We start from the raw sequence: 24734 nt of genomic DNA on the forward strand, positions 1-24734 counted from the left end.
ATTTTTTAAGGGGCCTACATTTTCAGTTTTTATTCTTTTACTATTGATATAGTTGAAGAACAGTTTGGGATTAGTTTTACTCTCCTTAGCAATGTGCTTCTCTGTTTCCTTTTTGGCAGCTTTAATTAGTTTTTTAGATAAAGTATTTTTCTCCCTATAGTTTTTTAGAGCTTCAATGGTGCCATCCTGCTTTAGTAGTGCAAATGCTTTCTTTTTACTGTTAATTGCCTGTCTTACTTCTTTGTTTAGCCACATTGGGTTTTTCCTATTTCTAGTCCTTTTATTCCCACAAGGTATAAACCGCTTACACTGCCTATTTAGGATGTTCTTAAACATTTCCCATTTATTATCTGTATTCTTATTTCTGAGGATATTGTCCCAGTCTACCAGATTAAGGGCATCTCTAAGCTGGTCAAACTTTGCCTTCCTAAAGTTCAGTGTTTTTGTGACTCCCTGACAAGTCCCCCTAGTGAAAGACAGGTGAAACTGCACAATGTTGTGGTCGCTATTTCCTAGATGCCCAACCACCTGCAGATTTGTTATTCTGTCAGGTCTATTAGATAGTATTAGGTCTAAAAGTGCTGCTCCTCTGGTTGGATTCTGCACCAATTGTGAAAGATAATTTTTCTTGGTTATTAACAGAAACCTGTTGCCTTTTTGGGTTTCACAGGTTTCTGTTTCCCAGTTAATATCCGGGTAGTTAAAGTCCCCCATAACCAGGACCTCATTATGGGTTGCAGCTTCATCTATCTGCTTTAGAAGTAGACTTTCCATGATTTATGTTATATTTGGGGGTTTGTAACAGACCCCAATGAGAATTTTGTTACCATTTTTCCCTCCATGAATTTCGACCCATATGGACTCGACATCCTCATTTCCTTCGCTAATATCCTCCCTTAAAGTGGACTTTAGACAAGACTTTACATAGAGACAAACCCCTCCTCCTCTCCGATTTTTACGATCCTTTCTAAACAGACTGTAACCCTGTAAGTTAACTGCCCAGTCATAGCTTTCATCTAACCATGTCTCGGTTATTCCCACTATGTCAAAGTTACCTGTAGATATTTCTGCTTCTAGTTCTTCCATCTTGTTTGTCAGGCTTCTGGCATTTGCGAGCATGCAGTTTAGAGGATTTTGTTTTGTTCCAATCTCCTTGCTGTGGATTGTTTTAGAAGTGTTCTTACCTCCCTTCTGAGTATGTTTTCCTGGGTCTTCTTTGGTCGAGTCTAATGTTTTTCTTCCCGTCCCCTCTTCTTCTAGTTTAACGCCCTCCTGATGAGTGTAGTGAGATTTATTAATGTGTCTCTCCATTACCAGGATTACACAGTGGTGAAGAAGACCTCTAGTGATCGCTGTCAGGACCCTGTGTCTGAGGGATGGGGAAGACCCCTGAGCTTAATCACGGGGCCTCCACCTCACCCCCTGATCCATGAGGACATCAATGACCAGAAGATCCTAGAACTCATCTACAAGATGATTAAGCTGCTGACTGGAGAGGTGACACTGCTGGGAATGCTGGGCCATTATACAGTAACAGTATGAAGGGATTGGAGAGGATGACGGTATCATTGTATGTGTCAGGTTCCTATAAGGTGTCAGGATGTCGCTGTCTATTTCTCCATGGAGGAGTGGGAGTATTTAGAAGGACACAGAGATCTGTACAAGAACGTCATAATGGAGGTTCCCCAGCCCCTCACATCTCCAGGTAATAGAGAGGGCTAAATACACACGGCCTATAATTATCTGTATGTAAAGAATGAATTCACTCCCTGTATGTGTTTCCTCCAGATCTATCCAGTAAGAGGACAACACCAGAGAGATGTCCCCACCCTCTTCTTCCACAAGACTGCAAGCAAGAAGATCCCAATGCTCCTCAGGATCATCAGGTAAATGAAGAGAAGGTGTCAGGAGATCTCACCTATGATGTGTAGACGGCTGTGAAGGTCTTGTGCTCAGTGTTGTTTTATACTTAGAATCATAGTTTCAGTTATACTTCATTGCTCCTTGGGTTTCCATGTGTAAATTCTAATTTTGCTAATCTCTCTGGGGATTGTAGTTCTCTGTTATGATCAGGTGGCCTTGGAGCAGCATGAAAAGACCTTCGCTGGAGCAGTGGTAACTTTACTGACCGCAAACCCTGATCCTATCACCGCAACTAGAAGTAGCCGTAGGGTGTGCCTAACCTGACCTAGACACCTTCGACACAGCCTAAGGACTAAATATCTCTAAAGATGGAAATAGGAAAACTCTCTTGCCTCAGAGTAGATCCCCCCCACAAATAATGACTGTGAGTAGGAGAGGAAAAGACACACGCAGACAGAAAACAGGGATAAGCAAAGGAGGCCACTTCTACCTAGATAGGAAAGGATAGTACAGGATACTATGCGGTCAGCATAAAACAATACAAAATATCCACAGCAGAAAAATACAAAAACTCCACCACCTAACTAAAGATGTGGAGAGTATATCTGCGACTCCAGCGAGTCCAACTAGACTTAGAAAAACATCAGGCACAGTCTAGCAGGAAACCCAAGAGAACAAAGGATGATCAAAGGGCCAGCAATTAGATAAAAAATATGACTTTATTAGAATACATAATATTTTTTATTTATTAAAAACCAGAGTGGAATGGTAGATGAGACCAAAGTGCATGTAAACAAAAATGAATGGGATGAGTGATCAGCGGCTCAGAATCATGCATATTATTTATATAGAACATGACATATATTAACTGACATGATGATGTATATTTTACATAGCAGTCATGCTCTATACACGTAATCCAGTATTGACATTATCTCAATAACCCAACAAATGGTATGATGAAAAGATGGATAACAGCCACAAACAATACCTAAAATAAAGGTGCAGGCAGAGTAGTAGTAGCCTAATAACGCATACCTAAATTGGACCAAAGAGCGGTCACCAGGAGTGGCTATGAAGGGGTGCAGGAGAGAGCCAGTGATCACCACATCACAGGGGTGATGAAAAGATGGATAACAGCCACAAACAATACCTAAAATAAAGGTGCAGGCAGAGTAGTAGTAGCCTAATAACGCATACCTAAATTGGACCAAAGAGCGGTCACCAGGAGTGGCTATGGAGGGGTGCAGGAGAGAGCCAGTGATCACCACATCACAGGGGTGATGTGGTGATCACTGGCTCTCTCCTGCACCCCTTCATAGCCACTCCTGGTGACCGCTCTTTGGTCCAATTTAGGTATGCGTTATTAGGCTACTACTACTCTGCCTGCACCTTTATTTTAGGTATTGTTTGTGGCTGTTATCCATCTTTTCATCATACCATTTGTTGGGTTATTGAGATAATGTCAATACTGGATTACGTGTATAGAGCATGACTGCTATGTAAAATATACATCATCATGTCAGTTAATATATGTCATGTTCTATATAAATAATATGCATGATTCTGAGCCGCTGATCACTCATCCCATTCATTTTTGTTTACATGCACTTTGGTCTCATCTACCATTCCACTCTGGTTTTTAATAAATAAAAAATATTATGTATTCTAATAAAGTCATATTTTTTATCTAATTGCTGGCCCTTTGATCATCCTTTGTTCTCTTGGGTTTTCGTTTGATAATTGATGATTGGCCATCTATTCGTCCCATTGGTAGTGACAATATGATATATTATTACCTTCTTACTTTCTGATTTACATTATGTCACTCAGATTTTTGTTGGTTATTGCTTATGTTTACAGTCTAGCAGAAACAAAATAGAAACAAGATAAGCACAGAAAATAAACACACAGCAGTGTGTCTAAAAAAATGAAGCAAACACTTATCTTAGCTGAATTGGCAGCAAGCAGGAGAGGCCAGGCAGAGGACCAACACTTCCAAAGGAACATTGACTACTGGCAAGGACTAATGAGTCCTGCACAGCTAAATACCCCAGTCAGAATTGCAATTAGCAGAAACACCTGTCCAAGACTGCTGCTCAGGAATAACTGCATTACCATCAACAACCACCGGAGGGAGCCCAAGAGCAGAATTCACAACAGTTCTCCCATCCACTTTTTTAATTTTGTTGCCCTCCTTTGTACTCGCTATAGTTCCATTTTATCCTTCTTGAGCACTGGTGCCCAAAATTGTACACAGTACTCCATGTGCGGTCTAACCAGAGATTTGTACAGAGGCAGTATAATGTTCTCATCATGTGTTTCCAGACCTCTTTTAATGCACCCCTTGATCCTGTTTGCCTTGGCAGCTGCTGCCTGGCACTGGCTGCTCCAGGTAAGTTTATCATTAACTAGGATCCCCAAGTCCTCTAACCTTTCCACGTAGGACATACTTTACAGTCCGCTCACCAACCTGGTAGCTCTTCTCTTCTCTAAACTTGCTCCCATTTTTTAATGTTTTTTTTTAAATGTGGTACGCAGAACTGGACACAGTATTCCAGTAGAGATCTGACCAAGGAGGAGTAGACGAGAATAACTACTGATGTGATCTAGACTCTATGCTTCTCTTAATACATCACAGAACTTGTGTAATGAGAAAAGTGGCGATGGCAGGATTAGAGCTTGTTAGGGCACATGAAATGTGTTCTTGCCTTAGTTGTCTGCCGCCAAATTATATATTGTAGGTTTACGGCCAGAGAAATCACAGGACATGGAGAATGAGTCATGTCTCAAATGAATTCTGGTTTATTGGTTGAAATGTACAATAATTTATAGGAAAAATAAGGGGCTTCACCACACATTACCTCATTTCCTTATCTCATAATTATTGCTAGTCTTTGCTGAAGTCTGTCACCCACTTGTCATTATCTACCTTATTTTTTTGGATTTTAAGACGCTCCGGATTATCAGATGCACCACAAATTTTGAGGAGAAAAATAGGAAAAAATGTTTTTTTAATAAAATGGTGGTGTTTCTTATAATTCATGCGTCTTATTGCTTACCGGGGGTGGTGGCTGTGGTGAAGTGGGGTCCCTGGGTCACTGCTGGAGGAGGCAAGAATGGAGTGTTTCTGCAGGTCGCATGCTGGGATGAGGGGGTGTTCCGATGTGCGGCTTGCCGCTGTGTCCCCGATGCTGCCGCTGCGCTGTGTCCCCAGTGCTGCCGCTGCACTCTATCCCCGGTGCGGTCGTTGCACTCTGTCCCCGATACTGCGGGGAGGCTAGCTGACATTTTATGAAAGGTCAGAGCCCCTGGCAGTTTCATCCATGGTTTGCTGTGTGGTGGACTCTGGGAAAACGGCCGTCGAGGGGCGGCGCATGCACTGATGGAGATCTCCTGAGATCTGGGTGCCGAGATCTCCATCTGTGCATGCACCACCCCTCGGCGGACATTTTCCCGAAGTCCACCGCACAGGAAACCATGGAACTGCGGGGGGCTCTGGCCTTTCACAAAATGTCGACAGAGACCCCTATAGCAACGGAGACCCTCGCAGCGGCATGGGAGACCATCGGGCACCCACAGCACCGCCGGGCACCCCCTCATCCCAGTCTGCAGCAACGGTACTGGTAAGGTATATACACATTATATTCATTGTTTTTTTATTATTTATTTAAAGAATACAATTAAAAAAACAGCGTGGGGAGCCCTCTATTCTTGATAACTAGCCTTGCTGAAGTTGACAGTTGTGGGTTGCAACCCCCAGCTGTGAATTTTGCCTGGCTCGTTATAGAAAATACAATACTAGCCTTGCTGAAGTTGACAGTTGAGGGTTGCAACTCCCAGCTCAGCTGTGAGTTTTGCCTGGCTGGTTATAGAAAATACAAGGGAACCAGGCCGTTTTTTTCATTTATTTATAGAGCAGGCACTCCTGCTATCACTGTTATTATTAGCAGCAGGTGTAGACTGGTGGGAGTAATAGTCCCATCAGCCACCGCCTGCTGACTCTTTTATCACTTAAATATAACTCATCATTCTCCCCTGTGATCACCGGCAGAGCAGGGGAGAATGATGAGAGCCGTATTCAGCACCCGGCGCCGGGGTACAGCGCTTACTGTAACACTTCTTCCCTGGCGTCCATCTGTGTGGTACTGATGCAGCTCACGCATGCCACATGGGTGTCACACATAATACAAACACGGACACTGACATCTCCTGTACCGGAAATATCAGGACGTGTATATCGGGTGTTGTCACACGCTAAAAGACGCCTTTTATTGCAAAAAATAGTTCCATATTTTGGCCCACAGAGTTATGTGAGGGCTTGTTTTTTGCTGGACGAGTTGACATTTTTATTGGTACCATTTTCTGGCACATGACATTTTTTTATCGCTTTCTATTCCGATTTTTGGGAGGCAGTGTTAGGGCACACGAGATGCGTGTGTTGTCATCTTAATGGCCTGCTGCCAAATTGTATCTTGGAGATTTACGGCCAGAGAAAACACAGGACAAGAGCGAGTCATGTCTGAAATTATTTCTGGTTTTATTAGTCGAGATGCACAGTATTTATAGAGAGAAATCAGGTGTTTTCCACACATTACATCATTGCTTACTAATTATTGCTAGTCATTGATGATTCCTGCTGCCAACATGTCACATGTCTTTATCTTTGGCATTATCTTTATTATGATGGTTATTACTCTAATGGTTATTGCTGCAATGGTTAACGACTATTGCTGGGTCAAGTTGACATCTGTCTTGCACGTATTATATTGATCTTTGGTTTATGAGGGGAATTTTTATGTTTTGGCACTTTAATACAATAAAAACTATTTTATAGAAAAAAATAATTATTTTTGCATCACTTTATTCTGAGAGCTATAAATTTTTTATTTTTCCACTGATGGAGCTGTATGGCGGCTTTTTCGCGGGACAAGCTGACGTTTTCAGCACTAACATGTTTATTTCTATCCGTCTTTTTGATTGCGTGTTATTCTACTTTTTGTTTAGCAGTATGATGGTAAAGCGTTGTTTTTTATCTTGTTTTTTTTAAGGTGTTCACTAAAGGGGTTAACTAGTGGGACAGTTTTATAGGTTGAGTCTTTGCGGACGCGGCGATACCAAATACTAGAGAAGAGAGAGGATTCAAAAAGATATAAATAAACTGGAGCAGTGGGCAGCAGCTAACAAAATTGTTTTTAGCAAGGAAAAATGCAAAGTACTACATCTGGGCAATAAAACTGAAAAAGCATCTACAGAATGGGAGGAATAAGGCTAAGCAACAGCACGTGTGAAAAAGACTTGGGTATACTAATGGATCTCAGACTGAACATGAGTCAACAGTGTGATGTAGCAGCAAAAAGGGCAAATACAATTCTGGGATGTATTAACAGAAGCATACAGTCTAGATCACGTGAAGTCATTATTGCCCTCTACTCCTGTTTGATCAGACCTCATCTGGAATACTGTGTCCAGTTTTGGGCTCCACATTTAAAAAAAGACATCAACAAACTGGAGCAAGTTCAGAGAAGAGCGACCAGAATGGTGACCGGTCTGCAAACCATGTCCTATGAGGAATGGTTACAGAATTTGGGAATGTTTAGCTGCAAAAGAGAAGACAGAGGAGACTTAATAGCTGTCTACAAATATCTGAAGGGCTGTCACATTGTAGAAAGATCAGCTTTATTCTCATTTGCACAAGGAAAGACAAGAAACAATGGGAGGAAACTGAATGGGAGGAGACACAGATTAGATATTAGAAAAAACAAATCTTAGGGTGATCAATGAGTGGAACAGGCGGCCACGAGAGGTGGTGAGTTCTCCTTCAATGGAAGTCTTCAAACAGAGGCTGGACAGACGCCTGTCTGGGATGATTTAGTGAATCCTGTTTTGCGCAGGGGGTTGGACCAGATAACCCAGGAGGTCCCTTCCAACTCTAACTTTCTATGAAATATGTGTACTTTTATTGTTTGTTTTTTTCATTCAAATTTTTTTTTAGAGATAGAATATATATTGATTTTTTGATTATTATTATTATTTTTTAAAATATTTTTACAATTATTTTAATCCCTTAACCCCCGAAGCTTTTTTCATCTTTTAATTTTTGTTTTTCGCTCCCCTTCTTCCCTGAGCCATAACTGTTTTATTTTTCCGTCAATATGGCCATGTGGGGGCTTGTTTTTGTGGGACGAGTTGTACTTTTGAACAACACCATTGGTTTTACCATGTCGTTTATTAGAAAACAGGAAAGAAAATTCCAAGTGCGATGAAATTGCAAAAAAAGTGCAATCCCACAGTTGTTTTTTGTTTGGCTTTTTTGCTAGCTTCACTAAATTCTAAAACTGGCCCATTATGATTCTCTAGGTCAGGGGTGGGGAATCTTTTTTCTGCCAAGGGCCATTTGGATATTTATACCATCCTTTCGGGGGCCGTACAAACTCCGCCCACAAAGTGCATCTTGACTCTAGCACTGGTTTCAGTACATAATCTTTCATTTCATGCCCTTCAGTGTTCAATATTGAACACTGCATGTGTGCTAACAGAGCAAGAAGAAATTAATGGGCTGGTTGTAATCAAAGTACATCTCCCTGCCTGATAAAAGGTCATTGAGGGCCGTAAATGGCCCTGCGGCCTGAGGTTCCCCGCCTCTGCTCCTGGTCATTACGAGTTCATAGACCCCAAACATGTCTAGGTTCTTTGTTATCTAAGTGGTGAAAAAAAATTCCAAACTTTTGTTAAAAAAAATAAATTGCGCCATTTTCCGATACTCTCCATTTTTCATGATCTCGGGTTGGGTGAGGGCTTATTTTTTGCGTGCCGATCTGACGTTTTTAATTATACTATTTTGGTGCAGATATGATCTTTGTTCGCCTTTATTGCATTTTAATGCAATGTCGTGGCGACCAAAAAATCATAATTCTGGCTTTTTGATTTTTTTTTTTCTCACTAGATAGATTAGACGATTCTGAATACAGCAATACCAAATATGTGTATGTTTGATTTTATTTGTATTGTTTTGAATGGGGCGAAAGGGGGGTGATTTGAACTTTTATATATTTTCTTCATATTTTTAACAAGTTTTTTTTTTTTTACTTTTGGCATGCTTCAATAGTCTCCATGGGAGACTAGAAGCTGCGATAGCCCAATCAGCTCTGCGATATAGAGGCGATAATCAGTTCGCCTCTATATAGCAGATTTACTCACTTGCCATGAGCACTGACCACTGGGTGGCGCTCACAGCAAGCCGGCACTGATAACCATAGAGGTCTCCAGGAAATCTCCATTTGTCATGCCAACACACCGGTGACCCGCGATCATGTGATGGGGTCACCAGTGGGCGTATTTCCATGGCGATTTCTGGAAGCACATGTTAAATGGCGCTGTCAGCATTTGACAGCGGCATTTAACGGGTTAATAGCAGCGGGTGGATTGCGATTCCACCCGTGGCTATTCCGGGCACATGTCAGCTGTTCAAAACAGCTGTTACAGTGCCTTGCGAAAGTATTCGGCCCCCTGGAACTTTTCAACCTTTTCCCACATATCATGCTTCAAACTTAAAGATACCAAATGTAAATTGTTGGTGAAGAATCAGCAATAAGTGGAACACAATTGTGAAGTTTAACAAAATTTATTGGTTATTTCAAATTTTTGTGGAAATTTAAAAACTGAAAAGTGGGGCGTGCAATATTATTCGGCCCCTTTAACTTAATACTTTGTTGCGCCCCTTTTGCTGCGATTACAAGTCACTTGGGGTATGTCTCTATCAGTTTTGTACCTCGAGAGACTGAAATTCTTGCCCATTCTTCCTTGGAAAACAGCTCAAGCTCAGTGAGGTTTGATGGAGATCGTTTGTGAACAGCAGTTTTCAGCTCTTTCCACAGATTCTCGATTGGATTGAGGTCTGGACTCTGACTTGGCCATTCTAACACCTGGATACGTTTATTTGTGAACCATTCCATTTTAGATTTTGCTTTATGTTTGGGATCATTGTCTTGTTGGATGACAAAACTCTGTCCCAGTCCCAGGTCTTTTGCAGACTCCAACAGGTTTTCTTCAAGAATAGTCCTGTATTTGGCTCCATCCATCTTCCCATCAATTTTAACCATCTTCCCTGTCCCTGCTGAAGAAAAGCAGGCCCAAACCATGATGCTGCCACCATGTTTGACAGTGGGGATGGTGTGTTCATGGTGATGAGCTGTGTTGTCTTTACGCCAAACATATCGTTTGGCATTGTTGCCAAAATGTCCGATTTTGGTTTCATCTGACTAGAGCACCTTCTTCCACATGTTTGGTGTGTCTCCCAGGTGGCTTGTTGCAAACTTTAAACGACACTTTTTATGGATATCTTTGAGAAATGGCTTTCTTCCTGCCACTCTTCCATAAAGGCTAGATTTGTGCAGTGTGCGACTGATTGTTGTCCTATGGACAGACTGTCCCACCTCAGCTGTAGATCTCTGCAGTTCATCCAGAGTGATCATGGGCCTCTAGGCTGCAACTCTGATCAGTCTTCTCCTTGTTTGAGATGAAAGTTTAGAGGGACGGCCGGATCTTGGTAGATTTGCAGTGGTATGATACTCCTTCCATTTCAATATGATCGCTTGCACAGTGCTCCTTGGGATGTTTAAAGTTTTGGAAATCATTTTGTATCCAAATCTGGCTTTAAATTTCTCCATAACAGAATCATGGACCTGCCTGTTGTGTTCCTTGGTCTTCATGATGCTCTCTGGGCTTCAAACAGAACCCTGAGACTATCACAGAGCAGGTGCATTTATACGGAGACTTGATTACACACAGGTGGGTTATATTTATCATCATTAGGCATTTAGGACAACATTGGATCGTTCAGAGATCCACAATGAACTTCTGGAGTGAGTTTGCTGCGCTAAAAGTAAAGGGGCCGAATAATAATGCACGCCCCACTTTTCAGTTTTTGAATTTCCACAAAAATTTAAAATAACCAATAAATTTTGTTCAACTTCACAATTGTGTTCCACTTGTTGATTCTTCACCAAAAATTTACATTTGGCATCATTATGTTTGAAGCATAATATATGGGAAAAGGTTGAAAAGTTCCAGGGGGCCGAACACTTTTGCAAGGCACTGTATGTGCCAGGAAAGATGTGTGCTCACTGCAGGAGCCTGCATCAAAGGGAGGGAGTAATGTACGCCCAATGTTGGAAACTTTTTTACTTGTCTTTGGGATAATCATTTTTTGCAGGCTGATCGCTTCTATATCAAATAGATGTAGCAGCATCCCCATGCTGTAGAAACTGTCAGCTCTGCACTGACAGAGAGACTTGCTGATCATGCACTGCACATGATCAGCAAGTTTCCTAGCTCTGGTGACCCGGATGTCGTCATGATGACATTGCGTCACCATGGAAACGATCGGACCCCCGCATCATGCTGCGATGTCTCAAATCCAAAGGCAGAAGGGCTGTCAGTCCACTGTCGGCTTCTGGAATGCTGCGATTGTGTTTGATTGTAGTGTTTTGTGGGTTAATGTAGCAGAGGCAGTCTGTGACTACTCCTTGCACCTAGTGCCGGGTGTCGGCTGTCAGAATCAGCTGACACCCGGTGGCGATCGCCCACACACTCCCCTTTATCGCGGGCGATCACAATGACGTAATGTTCCATTAATGGTCAAATAGGCCCAGGTCACATGGACGGAATATTACGTCCAATGTCAGAAAGGGGTTAACATTATTCAGTATTATTCATTATGCAGTGTCTGTATACAGTATATATATATATATATATATATATATATATATATATATTCAGCAAAGAGTCCATGATTGAATATCTACAGGTCATATATGTATCTTTAACAAACTGATCACAGATGTGACTTCTCCATCTGTCGGTGACTTTTATAACATTTATTTCAGGGTGAAGATCTGTCCCATATTAATACTACAGAGACATATGTGAGGGGGGATGAGTGGTGTAAAGAGGAGAATCCCACATATGACTACCCAGGTGAGTAGTAACCACTAAATGCAGAGAAGTCACAGTTCTCATCACTGGCTGTGGCTGCTTTATCGGTGGTGTAGTCCGGCCGTATTACCATGATCACCATTTTACCTCTAGACCACAACATTCTCCTCCACATAAAACTGTTCAAATGACTTTGGTCATTGAAAGCCCTTTTCTATAGATCTTACAACCTGGTAGATCCACCTACCCCCTGGGTTTAGGAGACGCCGTTACCTGCCCAGATCTGTAAACTATAAAGCCAAATGACAGCGTACGTAGAATGTGCTGAAAAGTTAGGAAATCAATTGAAGACAAATATTATGATGGGCCTGTAAGAGAAAGCGGAGGGTAATGATGCTGGTTAATAATTATATGGGTACTACGGAATCTGATAGCGTGGGATAACGCAAAAGATGTATTTACTCAAAACAGAAATATAAACAGAACCTACACAGATATTTCTGCAATTGTAACGAGGGCCTCAGCTCTATATAGTAAATAATAGCAAACAGGATAGTGAACAGAACATAATACAGATATTCCTGCAATAGTAACGAGGTGCTCAGCATAATATAGCAAATCATAGCAAACTGAGTAGCGGGGCGCGACCCCTAATAGGAACCAGTCCAGCAAGGAAATGACGTGGAAGCGAACAAGACATTAAACGATGAAGTCCAATAAGGTTATTAATGGAAATGCACACAGTACTTAAGTGAGGAAGTCCAGCAATAACTTGATCACATGTTCGCAGAGTACTTGCTGGTGGGAGTCCAATAATTCGCAGATGGTGCGTTGTGTGAATGAAGTCCTGGAAAAGAGAGGACAATGGGTAAAAAGGAGAGCGCTATCTAAGCGTAGTAGATGAGTAGATCTTTCTTGGAGAGAAAAGCACAGCTTGAATCTTGCTCACCTGGTGTGGTTGTGCAAAGAGGCCAGCAGCACAAAATACTCAGGCACAGGAGAACACATGACCTGGACTTTAATAATCAGGACAGACAGAAAGTTCCATGACAGGGCGAGATCCAAGACTCCATCTTGGATCAGGGCGAACAGACACCAGGAAAGTCCGGAAACCTTACATGCTGTTGGCTTCCTAGAACCCTGAGATCTTATCGGATGAATCTCCCTTCTCTCCCTTCTGTGCTGCTGAATGTGATCATATGGTCCCTACAAGACCAGGTCCAGTCTTTCTGACCAAACTTCACTTTATGATCGACAACATTAAATGTGCAGTGAGGCCAAGTGTGAATTTCTGGACAATAACAGAGTTTCTCTTTATCCTGACTTTTCAATTTCTTTTAAAACTGACTATTTTCAAACAGGACTTTGATAAACTACATAAAGCATATTTGGTGCAGTGCAACAAAAAGTCAGTGACCACATAAAGATTTTAAGCAAATGTCTTTTAATGTCCAAAACTTGCAAAATGATCAGCACACGGTATACTTTGGATAGCAGCCAGGCATCACAACAGTCCGTTTGCAAGACCGGTTGCTGAGGGCGACTGCACCACCGTGTCACGCTCAAGGGTGCCCAGCCTTTTGGCTTGGCTCAATTTTACTTGACACAGACTGAACCTTGCAGAGCCAGCTGCTCTGCAGTTTGCAAGCCAAGACTGTCATACCCATCCCTTTGCTGCAGAGCTTTAACTGGAATCTGTAGCCATGGGCCACTTTTAAGACCCTGCCTGTAGGGAGCAAACCGACCCACTGCCATCCTGCAATTCGCTCTAAAAATAAATGCCCATGCCTGGTTTTCTTAAATCTGCCTTGGGCAAATAGGTTGTCCAAGAACACAGTTACTTTTATTTTGCTTTGCAGCCACAGCTATGTCTGTGACTGCAATGCTCTCCAGCTGCCTTAATACACTTCCTTGCGCATCCTGGGGGACACATAGCGACCTTCGCATATAATACCTGTCCCTGCCTCACACATGATATATCTCTGAGCTGTGCGTGGCTGATTTCTGTAATCTACATTTATTCACACCTGCAGGAGATGTATTGGCCAGGCTGGAGTATCATGGAGATGTATTGGCCAGGCCTGGTATCATGGAATCACTGCACAATCTCTCTCGATATGGAGAGCAAAAAATAATATCAGAACTCAGTAGCTCTTATGGTCCATCATAAATTAGTGATGCAACTTCCCCCCAGACATATGTTGTTGTTGGGGATATAACTTTTTTTTTTTTATTTTATATCAATTTTTACGGGTTCATTTTGTATGGAAGTTCAATAATAGTGGGATCGGCCTGCCTCACTTATGTGAGTCTGCAACTACGTGGTAGCCTTTAAAAGAAGGTCTTCACTACCGCTTCCAAAGGCCCGAGATCTAAATTTAAGACACCTCAGCTCTGCACTATTATAAAAAGTTCTCTATGAATGTGTAATATTTCTTCTTGAAACTCATCTGACAGAAAATATTGGCCCTTATTTAACCCTGCTGTTCTGTTGGTCAAAAATGACCGACCTTGAACTTCAATATTCTTTAAAATATTCAAGATGCGGCTCTGAAACCCGTGGCCGACCGACCCATCCTCATTTAAGTCAATCAACCACAAGTTTCAGAACCGCATCTTGAACACCCCAAAAAATACCAAAGTTCAAAATAGGTCTCCCCAGACCGAACAGAACAGCAGGGTTAAGATTGCCAAGAGCCAGCAAGCTACATACTCTAATTAACCAGAGAGTTTTCACCAGGATAATAGGAAACCAATGGACCTTACAAATTATTTTCCAATGTCTCTTGAATCCGACAATACCCTACATACGATTGTACATTACTTTCTGGGCACATGGCAGGGTTAAGAAAGGAAGGAGTGCCATTTAGCTATTTGAACGTAGATCTTGCTAGAATAGTTTGCAGACACAATGTATTGGGAGCACTGTGATCACTAGGCAATCAAAAGATGACCACCACGAGAAGGCTTGGCTCTATCTACTCCATTTCCCAGATCCCAGGGATTGCCTTGCTCATCACCCTTTAACCCCTCTACATGGATCTGGACATACACAAAGACCCCTAGGCTTGGGCCATGGTATTATCTGCTATTCTGTGGTGTCAGATGGTAAGAATAGTCAGGTAGTTGGGTCAGAACCAGGAGTGTTGTGAATTCTGTGGCAGAGTTCACTCCTGTGGTCACAAGTGGTACTTCGGCTGATTCTTTCTGGGAGCTTCCATTTGTGGAGGAAAGTGGTACTGCAGCTTCTGAGTTTCCTCCCTCAGGTGATCTGGTGAGCTCGTTAGCTGCTTCTCTACTTAACTCCACCTGATGCTTTGATCCATGCTTCCTGTCAATGTTCCAGTGTTGGACTTGGTTTCTCTGGATCATTCCTGTGGCCTGCTGCTCAGCATAGCTAAGTGCTTCTTTGCTATTTGTTGCTATTTTTTCTGTCCAGCTTGTCTATTTGTTTTGCTGGAAGCTCTGGGACGCAAAGGGTGTACCTCCGTGCCGTTAGTTCGGTACGGAGGGTCTTTTTGCCCCCTTTGCGTGGTTTTCTTAGGGGTTTTGTGTAGACCGCAAAGTTATCTTTCTATCCTCGTTCTGTCTAGAATATCGGGCCTCACTTTGCTGAATCTATTTCATCCCTACGTTTGTCTTTTCATCTTACTCACAGTCATTATATGTGGGGGGCTGCCTTTTCCTTTGGGGTATTTCTCTGAGGCAAGGTAGGCTTATTTTTCTATCTTCAGGCTAGTCAGTTTCTCAGGCTGTGCCGAGTTGCATAGGTAGCGTTAGGCGCAATCCACGGCTGCCTCTAGTTGTGTTTGGAGAGGATCAGGAATTGCGGTCTACAGAGTTCCCACGTCTCAGAGCTCGTTCTATTATTTTGGGTTATTGTCAGATCACTGTATGTGCTCTGATCGCTATGTACATTGTGTTACTGAATTGCCTACCATAACAGTACAGGAAGCCAAAAGTACTAATGATTCTCAATAGAGGGAAAAAAGAAGTTCTGAGACCATTTTTTTTCCTTTGCACTGTGATTTCTCTTTTTTTTTCCCCTAGACATTTGGGTGGTTCTGGACACAGGTGTTACAATGAACATTAAAGATCTGTCTTCATGTGTAGATCAGCTCACGGCAAGAGTTCAAGATATTCAGGATTTTGTGGTTCAGAATTCTTTGTTAGAACCGAGAATTCCTATTCCAGATTTGTTTTTTGTAGATAGAACTAAGTTTCTGAGTTTCAAGAATAATTGTAAACTGTTTCTGGCTTTGAAATCTCGCTCTTCTGGTAATCCAGCCCAACAGGTTAGGATCGTCATTTCTTTTTTGCGTGGCGACCCTCAGGACTGGGCATTTTCTCTTGCGTCAGGAGATCCTGCATTGGGTGATATCGATGCGTTTTTCCTGGCGCTTGGATTGCTGTACGATGAGCCTAATTCAGTAGATCAGGCAGAAAAAAATTTGCTGGCTCTTTGTCAGGCTCAGGATGAGATAGAGCTATATTGCCAGAAATTTAGAAAATGGTCCGTGCTCACTCAATGGAATGAATCTGCGCTTGCAGCCATTTTCAGAAAGGGTCTCTCTGAAGCCATCAAGGATGTCATGGTGGGATTTCCTATGCCCGCTGGTTTGAATGAGTCTATGTCTTTGGCCATTCAGATCGGTCGACGCTTGCATGAGCGTAAATCTGTGCACCATTTGGCGGTATTACCTGAGATTAAACCTGAGCCTATGCAGTGCGATAGGACTATGACTAGAGTTGAACGGCAAGAACACAGGCGTTTGAATGGGCTGTGTTTCTACTGTGGTGATTCCACTCATGCTATCTCTGATTGTCCTAAGCGCACTAGGCGGTTCGCTAGGTCTGCCGCCATTGGTACTGTACAGTCAAAATTTCTTCTGTCCGTTACCTTGATATGCTCCTTGTCATCGTATTCTGTCATGGCGTTTGTGGATTCAGGCGCTGCCCTGAATTTGATGGACTTGGATTATGCTAAACGTTGTGGGTTTTTCTTGGAGCCCTTGCAGTGTCCTATTCCATTGAGAGGAATTGATGCTACACCTTTGGCCAAGAATAAGCCTCAAAACTGGACCCAGCTGACCATGTGCATGGCTCCTGCACATCAGGAGGTTATTCGCTTTCTGGTGTTGCATAATCTGCATGATGTGGTCATGTTGGGGTTACCATGGCTACAAGCCCATAATCCAGTATTGGATTGGAATTCCATGTTGGTGTCCAGCTGGGGCTGTCAGGGGGTACATGGTGATGTTCCATTTCTGTCAATTTCGTCATCCACCCCTTCTGAGGTTCCAGAGTTCTTGTCTGATTACCGGGATGTATTTGATGAGCCCAAGTCCGATGCCCTACCTCCGCATAGGGACTGTGATTGTGCTATCAATTTGATTCCTGGTAGTAAATTCCCAAAAGGTCGACTGTTTAATTTATCCGTGCCTGAGCACACCGCTATGCGCAGTTATGTGAAGGAATCCCTGGAGAAGGGGCATATTCGATCGTCATCGTCACCATTGCGAGCAGGGTTCTTTTTTGTAGCCAAGAAGGATGGTTCGCTGAGACCGTGTATCGATTACCGCCTTCTTAATAAGATCACTGTTAAATTTCAGTACCCCTTGCCTTTGTTATCTGATTTGTTTGCTCGGATTAAGGGGGCTAGTTGGTTCACTAAGATAGATCTTCGTGGTGCGTATAATCTGGTGAGAATCAGGCAAGGCGATGAATGGAAAACTGCATTTAATATGCCCGAGGGTCATTTTGAGTATCTAGTGATGCCGTTCGGGCTTGCCAATGCTCCATCAGTGTTTCAATCCTTTATGCATGACATCTTCCGTGAGTACCTGGATAAATTCCTGATTGTGTACTTGGATGACATTTTGATCTTCTCGGATGATTGGGAATCTCATGTGAAGCAGGTCAGAACGGTTTTTCAGGTCCTGCGTGCTAATTCTTTGTTTGTGAAGGGATCAAAGTGTCTCTTTGGTGTGCAGAAGGTTTCATTTTTGGGGTTCATCTTTTCCCCTTCTACTATCGAGATGGATCCGGTTAAGGTCCAAGCAATCCATGATTGGACTCAGCTGACATCTCTTAAAAGTCTGCAAAAGTTCCTGGGCTTTGCTAATTTTTATCGTCGCTTCATCTGCAATTTTTCTAGTGTTGCCAAACCATTGACCGATTTGACCAAGAAGGGTGCTGATTTGGTCAATTGGTCTTCTGCTGCTGTGGAAGCTTTTCAGGAGTTGAAGCGTCGTTTTTCTTCTGCCCCTGTGTTGTGTCAACCTGATGTTTCTCTTCCGTTCCAGGTCGAGGTTGATGCTTCTGAGATTGGAGCAGGGGCTGTTTTGTCACAGAGAGGTTCTGGTTGCTCAGTGATGAAACCATGCGCTTTCTTTTCCAGGAAGTTTTCGCCTGCTGAGCGAAATTATGATGTGGGCAACCGAGAGTTGCTGGCCATGAAGTGGGCATTCGAGGAGTGGCGTCATTGGCTTGAAGGAGCTAAGCATCGCGTGGTGGTATTGACTGATCATAAGAACTTGACTTATCTCGAGTCTGCCAAGCGCTTGAATCCTAGACAAGCTCGTTGGTCGTTGTTTTTTGCCCGTTTTGACTTTTTGATTTTGTACCTTCCGGGCTCTAAAAATGTGAAGGCGGATGCTCTGTCTAGGAGTTTTGTGCCCGACTCTCCGGGTTTATCTGAGCCGGCGGGTATCCTCAAGGAAGGAGTAATTGTGTCTGCCATCTCCCCTGATTTGCGGCGGGTGCTGCAAAAATTTCAGGCTAATAAACCTGATCATTGCCCAGCGGAGAAACTGTTTGTCCCTGATAGGTGGACGAATAGAGTTATCTCTGAACTTCATTGTTCGGTGTTGGCTGGTCATCCTGGAATCTTTGGTACCAGAGAGTTGGTGGCTAGATCCTTTTGGTGGCCGTCTCTGTCACGGGATGTACGTACTTTTGTGCAGTCCTGTGGGATTTGTGCTCGGGCTAAGCCCTGCTGTTCTCGTGCCAGTGGGTTGCTTTTGCCCTTGCCGGTCCCGAAGAGGCCTTGGACACATATCTCTATGGATTTTATTTCTGACCTTCCCGTTTCTCAAAAGATGTCAGTCATTTGGGTGGTCTGTGATCGCTTTTCTAAGATGGTCCATCTGGTACCCTTGTCTAAATTGCCTTCCTCCTCTGATTTGGTGCCTTTGTTCTTCCAGCATGTGGTTCGTTTGCATGGCATTCCAGAGAATATTGTTTCTGACAGAGGTTCCCAGTTTGTTTCGAGGTTTTGGCGAGCCTTTTGTGGTAGGATGGGCATTGACTTGTCTTTTTCCTCGGCTTTCCATCCTCAGACTAATGGCCAGACCGAACGAACCAATCAGACCTTGGAAATATATCTGAGATGTTTTGTTTCTGCTGATCAGGATGACTGGGTGTCCTTTTTGCCTTTGGCTGAGTTCGCACTTAATAATCGGGCCAGCTCGGTTACCTTGGTTTCGCCGTTTTTCTGCAATTCTGGGTTCCATCCTCGTTTCTCTTCAGGACAGGTTGAGTCTTCGGACTGTCCTGGTGTGGATAGTGTGGTGGACAGGTTGCAGCAAATTTGGACTCAGGTAGTGGACAATTTTACCTTGTCCCAGGAGAAGGCTCAACTCTTCGCTAATCGCAGATGCCGTGTGGGTCCCCGACTTCGTGTTGGGGATCTGGTTTGGTTATCTTCTCGTCATATTCCTATGAAGGTTTCCTCTCCTAAGTTTAAACCTCGTTTTATTGGTCCGTATAGGATTTCTGAGGTTCTTAATCCTGTGTCTTTTCGTCTGACCCTCCCAGATTCTTTTTCCATACATAACGTATTCCATAGGTCATTGTTGCGGAGATACGTGGCACCTATGGTTCCATCTGTTGAGCCTCCTGCCCCGGTTTTGGTGGAGGGGGAATTGGAGTATATTGTGGAGAAGATTTTGGATTCTCGTGTTTCAAGACGGAAACTCCAGTATCTGGTTAAATGGAAGGGTTATGCTCAGGAAGATAATTCCTGGGTTTTTGCCTCTGATGTCCATGCTCCCGATCTTGTTTGTGCCTTTCATGTGGCTCATCCTGGTCGGCCTGGGGGCTCTGGTGAGGGTTCGGTGACCCCTCCTCAAGGGGGGGTACTGTTGTGAATTCTGTGGCAGAGTTCACTCCTGTGGTCACAAGTGGTACTTCGGCTGATTCTTTCTGGGAGCTTCCGTTTGTGGAGGAAAGTGGTACTGCAGCTTCTGAGTTTCCTCCCTCAGGTGATCTGGTGAGCTCGTTAGCTGCTTCTCTACTTAACTCCACCTGATGCTTTGATCCATGCTTCCTGTCAATGTTCCAGTGTTGGACTTGGTTTCTCTGGATCATTCCTGTGGCCTGCTGCTCAGCATAGCTAAGTGCTTCTTTGCTATTTGTTGCTATTTTTTCTGTCCAGCTTGTCTATTTGTTTTGCTGGAAGCTCTGGGACGCAAAGGGTGTACCTCCGTGCCGTTAGTTCGGTACGGAGGGTCTTTTTGCCCCCTTTGCGTGGTTTTCTTAGGGGTTTTGTGTAGACCGCAAAGTTATCTTTCTATCCTCGTTCTGTCTAGAATATTGGGCCTCACTTTGCTGAATCTATTTCATCCCTACGTTTGTCTTTTCATCTTCACAGTCATTATATGTGGGGGGCTGCCTTTTCCTTTGGGGTATTTCTCTGAGGCAAGGTAGGCTTATTTTTCTATCTTCAGGCTAGTCAGTTTCTCAGGCTGTGCCGAGTTGCATAGGTAGCGTTAGGCACAATCCACGGCTGCCTCTAGTTGTGTTTAGAGAGGATCAGGAATTGCGGTCTACAGAGTTCCCACGTCTCAGAGCTCGTTCTATTATTTTGGGTTATTGTCAGATCACTGTATGTGCTCTGATTGCTATGTACATTGTGTTACTGAATTGCCTACCATAACACAGGAGGGGAGAGAAAGTACAAAATCAGAAGACTCAAGAGTAGTCAGTAAGTGGTCTGGGATCACAACAGAGAACAAATACAATACACTAGCGGGGAGTTGAGCACAGAGGACTGAACCAGAGGAGAACAAGGCTGTATCTGGTAGCTTCAAGCTTTAGTAGGGTTTGGTGCTTTCCAATTGGCTTAAGCAGATAGCAGATTGCTCCAGCTGGACAGTACACAAACCCATACTGCCAGACTATGTGACACTACTGGTCTCAGGCACCCTACTCTTAGTGGCTGGACAGAGCCAGCGCCATCAAGAGCTTCTGGTTTTGACGTCTCCTCTATTACCAGCAATGCCTGCACAATAAATAAGGCACTGTCTGGAAGCAAACATTGCAGGAGCATATTCCAGTGGAGATGGGACACCCCATTTGCAAATGCCCTAATATAACAAAATTACAGAAAACTAAAGCAGTAGAAATCCCCATAAAATTACTCCATTTTCAAAATTATACCCCTCAGTGAATTATTCTATGGGAGTAGTGACTATTTTGACTCCACAACCACTTTATGGAAATTAGCTCGCATTGGATGTTGCAACTTGAAAATTGCACATTTTCCATTTTATTATCCAATACATAGTGCCCAGATTGTGCTCCAGGAGACACGCACTATAAATTAATTGGGTTAGTCTCGCTATAGTAATGCCAAATATATGAATGCTAAATGTGGTTTGGGCACACTACAAGGCTCAGAAGCGAGTGAAAATTTGACTTTAGGAGAGCGGATATTGCTGGATCGGTTATGAAAGCCATGTTGCTTTTCAAGAGCTTTTGAGCCACTAATAATGTGGAAACCTTTGTTTTTCCACTGACAGATGATGAACCTGAGTGATGTCTTGTATTTTGTGAGATGAGTAAAAGTTTTATTGGTATCATTTTTGCCTTCATAACATTGTTTGGTGGCTTTTTATTCCATGTTTGGGAGGCAGAATGAACAAACCGTTGAACGCCATGATCCACTGGTTCATGCTATGAGGTTTTCGATTAGACTTGAACTTGAAACTGTCATTGTCTTGGTGAATCGTTCAATATTTTTACATAAGCTGTCCGTAAAAATTACAAGTTAAGTAGAACTGTTCAAAAGTATAAAATGTGAGGCTATTTTATTCAAAATTAATAACTGGTTTTATTTTTAGCAGATTTCTGTACCAGGAAATCAGAGAGAACGCTGACAGTTGAAGTCAATGCCATTACTCCAGATATGGCATCATCCCTTAACTGCAAAGATCTATCATCTGATCCTTTGAAGCAAGTTCTGTCTTCTGGTTCATTACAAACTACTAAGAAAAATCAAAGTAACAATATAATAATTAAAAAACAAATTGATTCTAAAGGAAAGAAGCCATTTTCATATTCAGAATATGGAAATAGTTTTCTCAAAAAGACTTTTCTTAAACGTGGAAAAATTCACATAACAGAGAATAGATTTTCATGTTCAGAATGTGGGAAATATTTTAAGCAGAAATCAGATTTGGCTAAGCACCAGAGAATTCACACGCTGGAGAAGCCTTTTTCATGTTCAGAATGTGGGAAATGTTTTACTCAGAAATCAAATGTTGTTAGTCACCAGAGAATTCACACTGGGGAGAAGCCTTTTTCATGTTCAGAATGTGGGAAATGTTTTAACAAAAAATCACATATTGTTATACACCATAGAAATCACACAGGTGAAAAGCCTTTTTCCTGTTCAGAATGTGGGAAATGTTTTAACCAGAAATCAGATTTTGTTAATCACCAGCAAACTCACACAGGGGAGAAGCCTTTTTACTGTTCAGAATGTTGGAAATGTTTTAACCAGAAATCAGTTTTGGTTATTCACCATAGAACTCACACAGAGGAGAAACCTTTTTGCTGTTCAGAATGTGGAAAATGTTTTAACCAGAAAGCAAATCTTGATCGCCACCAGAGAACTCACACGGGAGAGAAGCCTTTTTCATGTTCAGAATGTGGAAAATGTTTTGTGAAGAAATCATCTCTTCTTAGTCACCAAAGAACTCACACGGGAGAGAAGCCTTTTTCATGTTCTTAATGTGGGAAATGTTTTACGCAGAAATCAACTTTTATTAAACATCAGGGAAGTCACATAGGAGAGAAAACTTTTTCATGCTCAGAATGTGGGAAATATTTTAACTGAAAATTGTATTTTCTTAAAGGGGTTAACCACTACTAGGACAAGCCCTTGTCATTCCTCATGCTTGGCCACGTTAAAATAAAAACTCATTGTATGAGAATGATCAGTGCTAAATATGTTGAACAGCCATGTTGGACTGAGCTGCCATCAGGAAAAAACTTTCACCAACTAACTAAAATAACATCAGATCCATTAGCAGGTATGGTTGGCATATACAAAGGTTAATAGGGGTATCTGCAGGGCATTGTGAGCGTAAATAAGTGGTGTCATATGGTAGTAAGTAGTCTCTGTGACAAGGACAATACAGTTGTCAGTGACATGGGGATTTGTGGATTGTAATGGAGTTTGGTAAAGTACTCCTAAATATTGTCATGTTATAGTATCACTTTCTTTGTTGTTCTAAAATACATGTATTTCCCTGCAGTATGAGGTTATTATGTATACACCTTTTGCCCCTATATGTAGTTCCTTTGTCTGACCTTATATATGAAAAGCCCAAACGAGGTCGTCCATATATTCAGGAGTAGAAATCAACAACATAGCCTACAAACCTTACTCCCATAAATACAATTTCAGTATGAAATACAATATCTTTATTTTAACAAAACACATAAAGCCATATAAGTGCAGCGCCCCAGAGATCTGGTCGTTGCAGTAACGTCGCTCTGCAACTAAGGGGAGTGATGGTACGTCTAATGGCACTAAAGGAGTTCTTCTGACCAGGTATCACCAGCACACATTACACTTCACACTCCGGCCACTAGGGGGAGCAAAAGGTTTTATTTACTAGGCCACTCCTCACACTGGTAAAACTAGGGGTTGGATAGGAAGTTAGTGAGAAGCTGACTGGGTTGGATTCAGGCAACATCCCGTGGCAGGGGGTGTTGCAGGGAGAAAATTCAGGGGGGGCCCTGTCAGGCGTGGGAACCTGGCAGGTACCTAGCGACCAGAACAGAACGTTACGGAACCGCGCCTGCACACCCCGCGACGGTATCCTAAGAAAGACACACGAAGCGAAGGATATTGTGGACAGTGAGAAACGAGATCTAGCACACAGGAGAGCCAGTAGGAGTCGTGCCCGGAGAACGGCAACATCCTACTGAGGCGCGTAGTCGGTGGCCGGAACACTGAGGAAGTAACTGACTCTATGCCTTACTTCAAACTCCGCAGGACAGTTAATTATAGGTTGGCTGTCTACCTTACATCACCTAAGCAGACATAGGGGGCAGCGCGTGGAGAGGGGAGTCTCTAGGGTCCCGGAAGAACTCCGAGCCTACCGGTCAAACGGGTGTGTCCTAGCCATAACATACCTGGGGGACGGAGAACTAGAAAGAACAGGAACGAATTAGAAAGAAACGAGAATAGAAGTTGTGAGGACTATCCCGAATGCTCAGCAGGGAAGCACTACAACACACAGGCGCTAATGGTAGGCACTGATTTCCACCTGCAAAGGGAACTCTGGATGTGCCTTCGGACTGGCCGGTCTCAGACAGCCCTGTTAACTGTGCTCTGGATTGAGGATCCTGAAGTCACCAGTAAAGAGGTAAAGAGACTGCAACCCTGTGTCCTCGTTATTGTCTGCACCTCACACCATCACCATCCACCTTACTGGGAAGCCCTGGGGACTCACTTCACCTGTGGGGAGGTATACCATCTAGCTGCCATCACATCACCCCAGTTGGCCCCAAGCAGCGTCGGTCACCCTGACCGAATACCACAGGTGGCGTCAAAAAACCTTGACAGACTCGCATCACCTTTCATTGGACGCCCCTTAGCAGAGTGACGGACCGGGTCCAGCCACTGTGACATCCCCAGA

General features: G+C 43.1%; 1 protein-coding gene across 1 annotated transcript in view; it reads left to right on the forward strand.

Moving 5' to 3' along the window:
- The window catches only part of LOC138662874 (oocyte zinc finger protein XlCOF8.4-like), a 38484-nt gene extending 14000 nt beyond the window's left edge, over positions 1 to 24484 (forward strand). The window contains exons 3-7 of the mRNA XM_069748865.1: positions 1318 to 1497; positions 1582 to 1705; positions 1789 to 1886; positions 11751 to 11841; positions 21927 to 24484. Coding sequence (XP_069604966.1) covers positions 1318 to 1497; positions 1582 to 1705; positions 1789 to 1886; positions 11751 to 11841; positions 21927 to 22816 — 1383 coding nt within the window. The 3' untranslated portion in view covers positions 22817 to 24484. The remainder of the gene's footprint in view (positions 1 to 1317; positions 1498 to 1581; positions 1706 to 1788; positions 1887 to 11750; positions 11842 to 21926) is intronic.
- The last annotated feature ends 250 nt before the right edge of the window (positions 24485 to 24734 follow it).

This window comes from Ranitomeya imitator, chromosome 2 (assembly GCF_032444005.1).
Source record: "Ranitomeya imitator isolate aRanImi1 chromosome 2, aRanImi1.pri, whole genome shotgun sequence".
In the NCBI taxonomy this organism is placed as follows: Eukaryota; Metazoa; Chordata; class Amphibia; order Anura; family Dendrobatidae; genus Ranitomeya; species Ranitomeya imitator.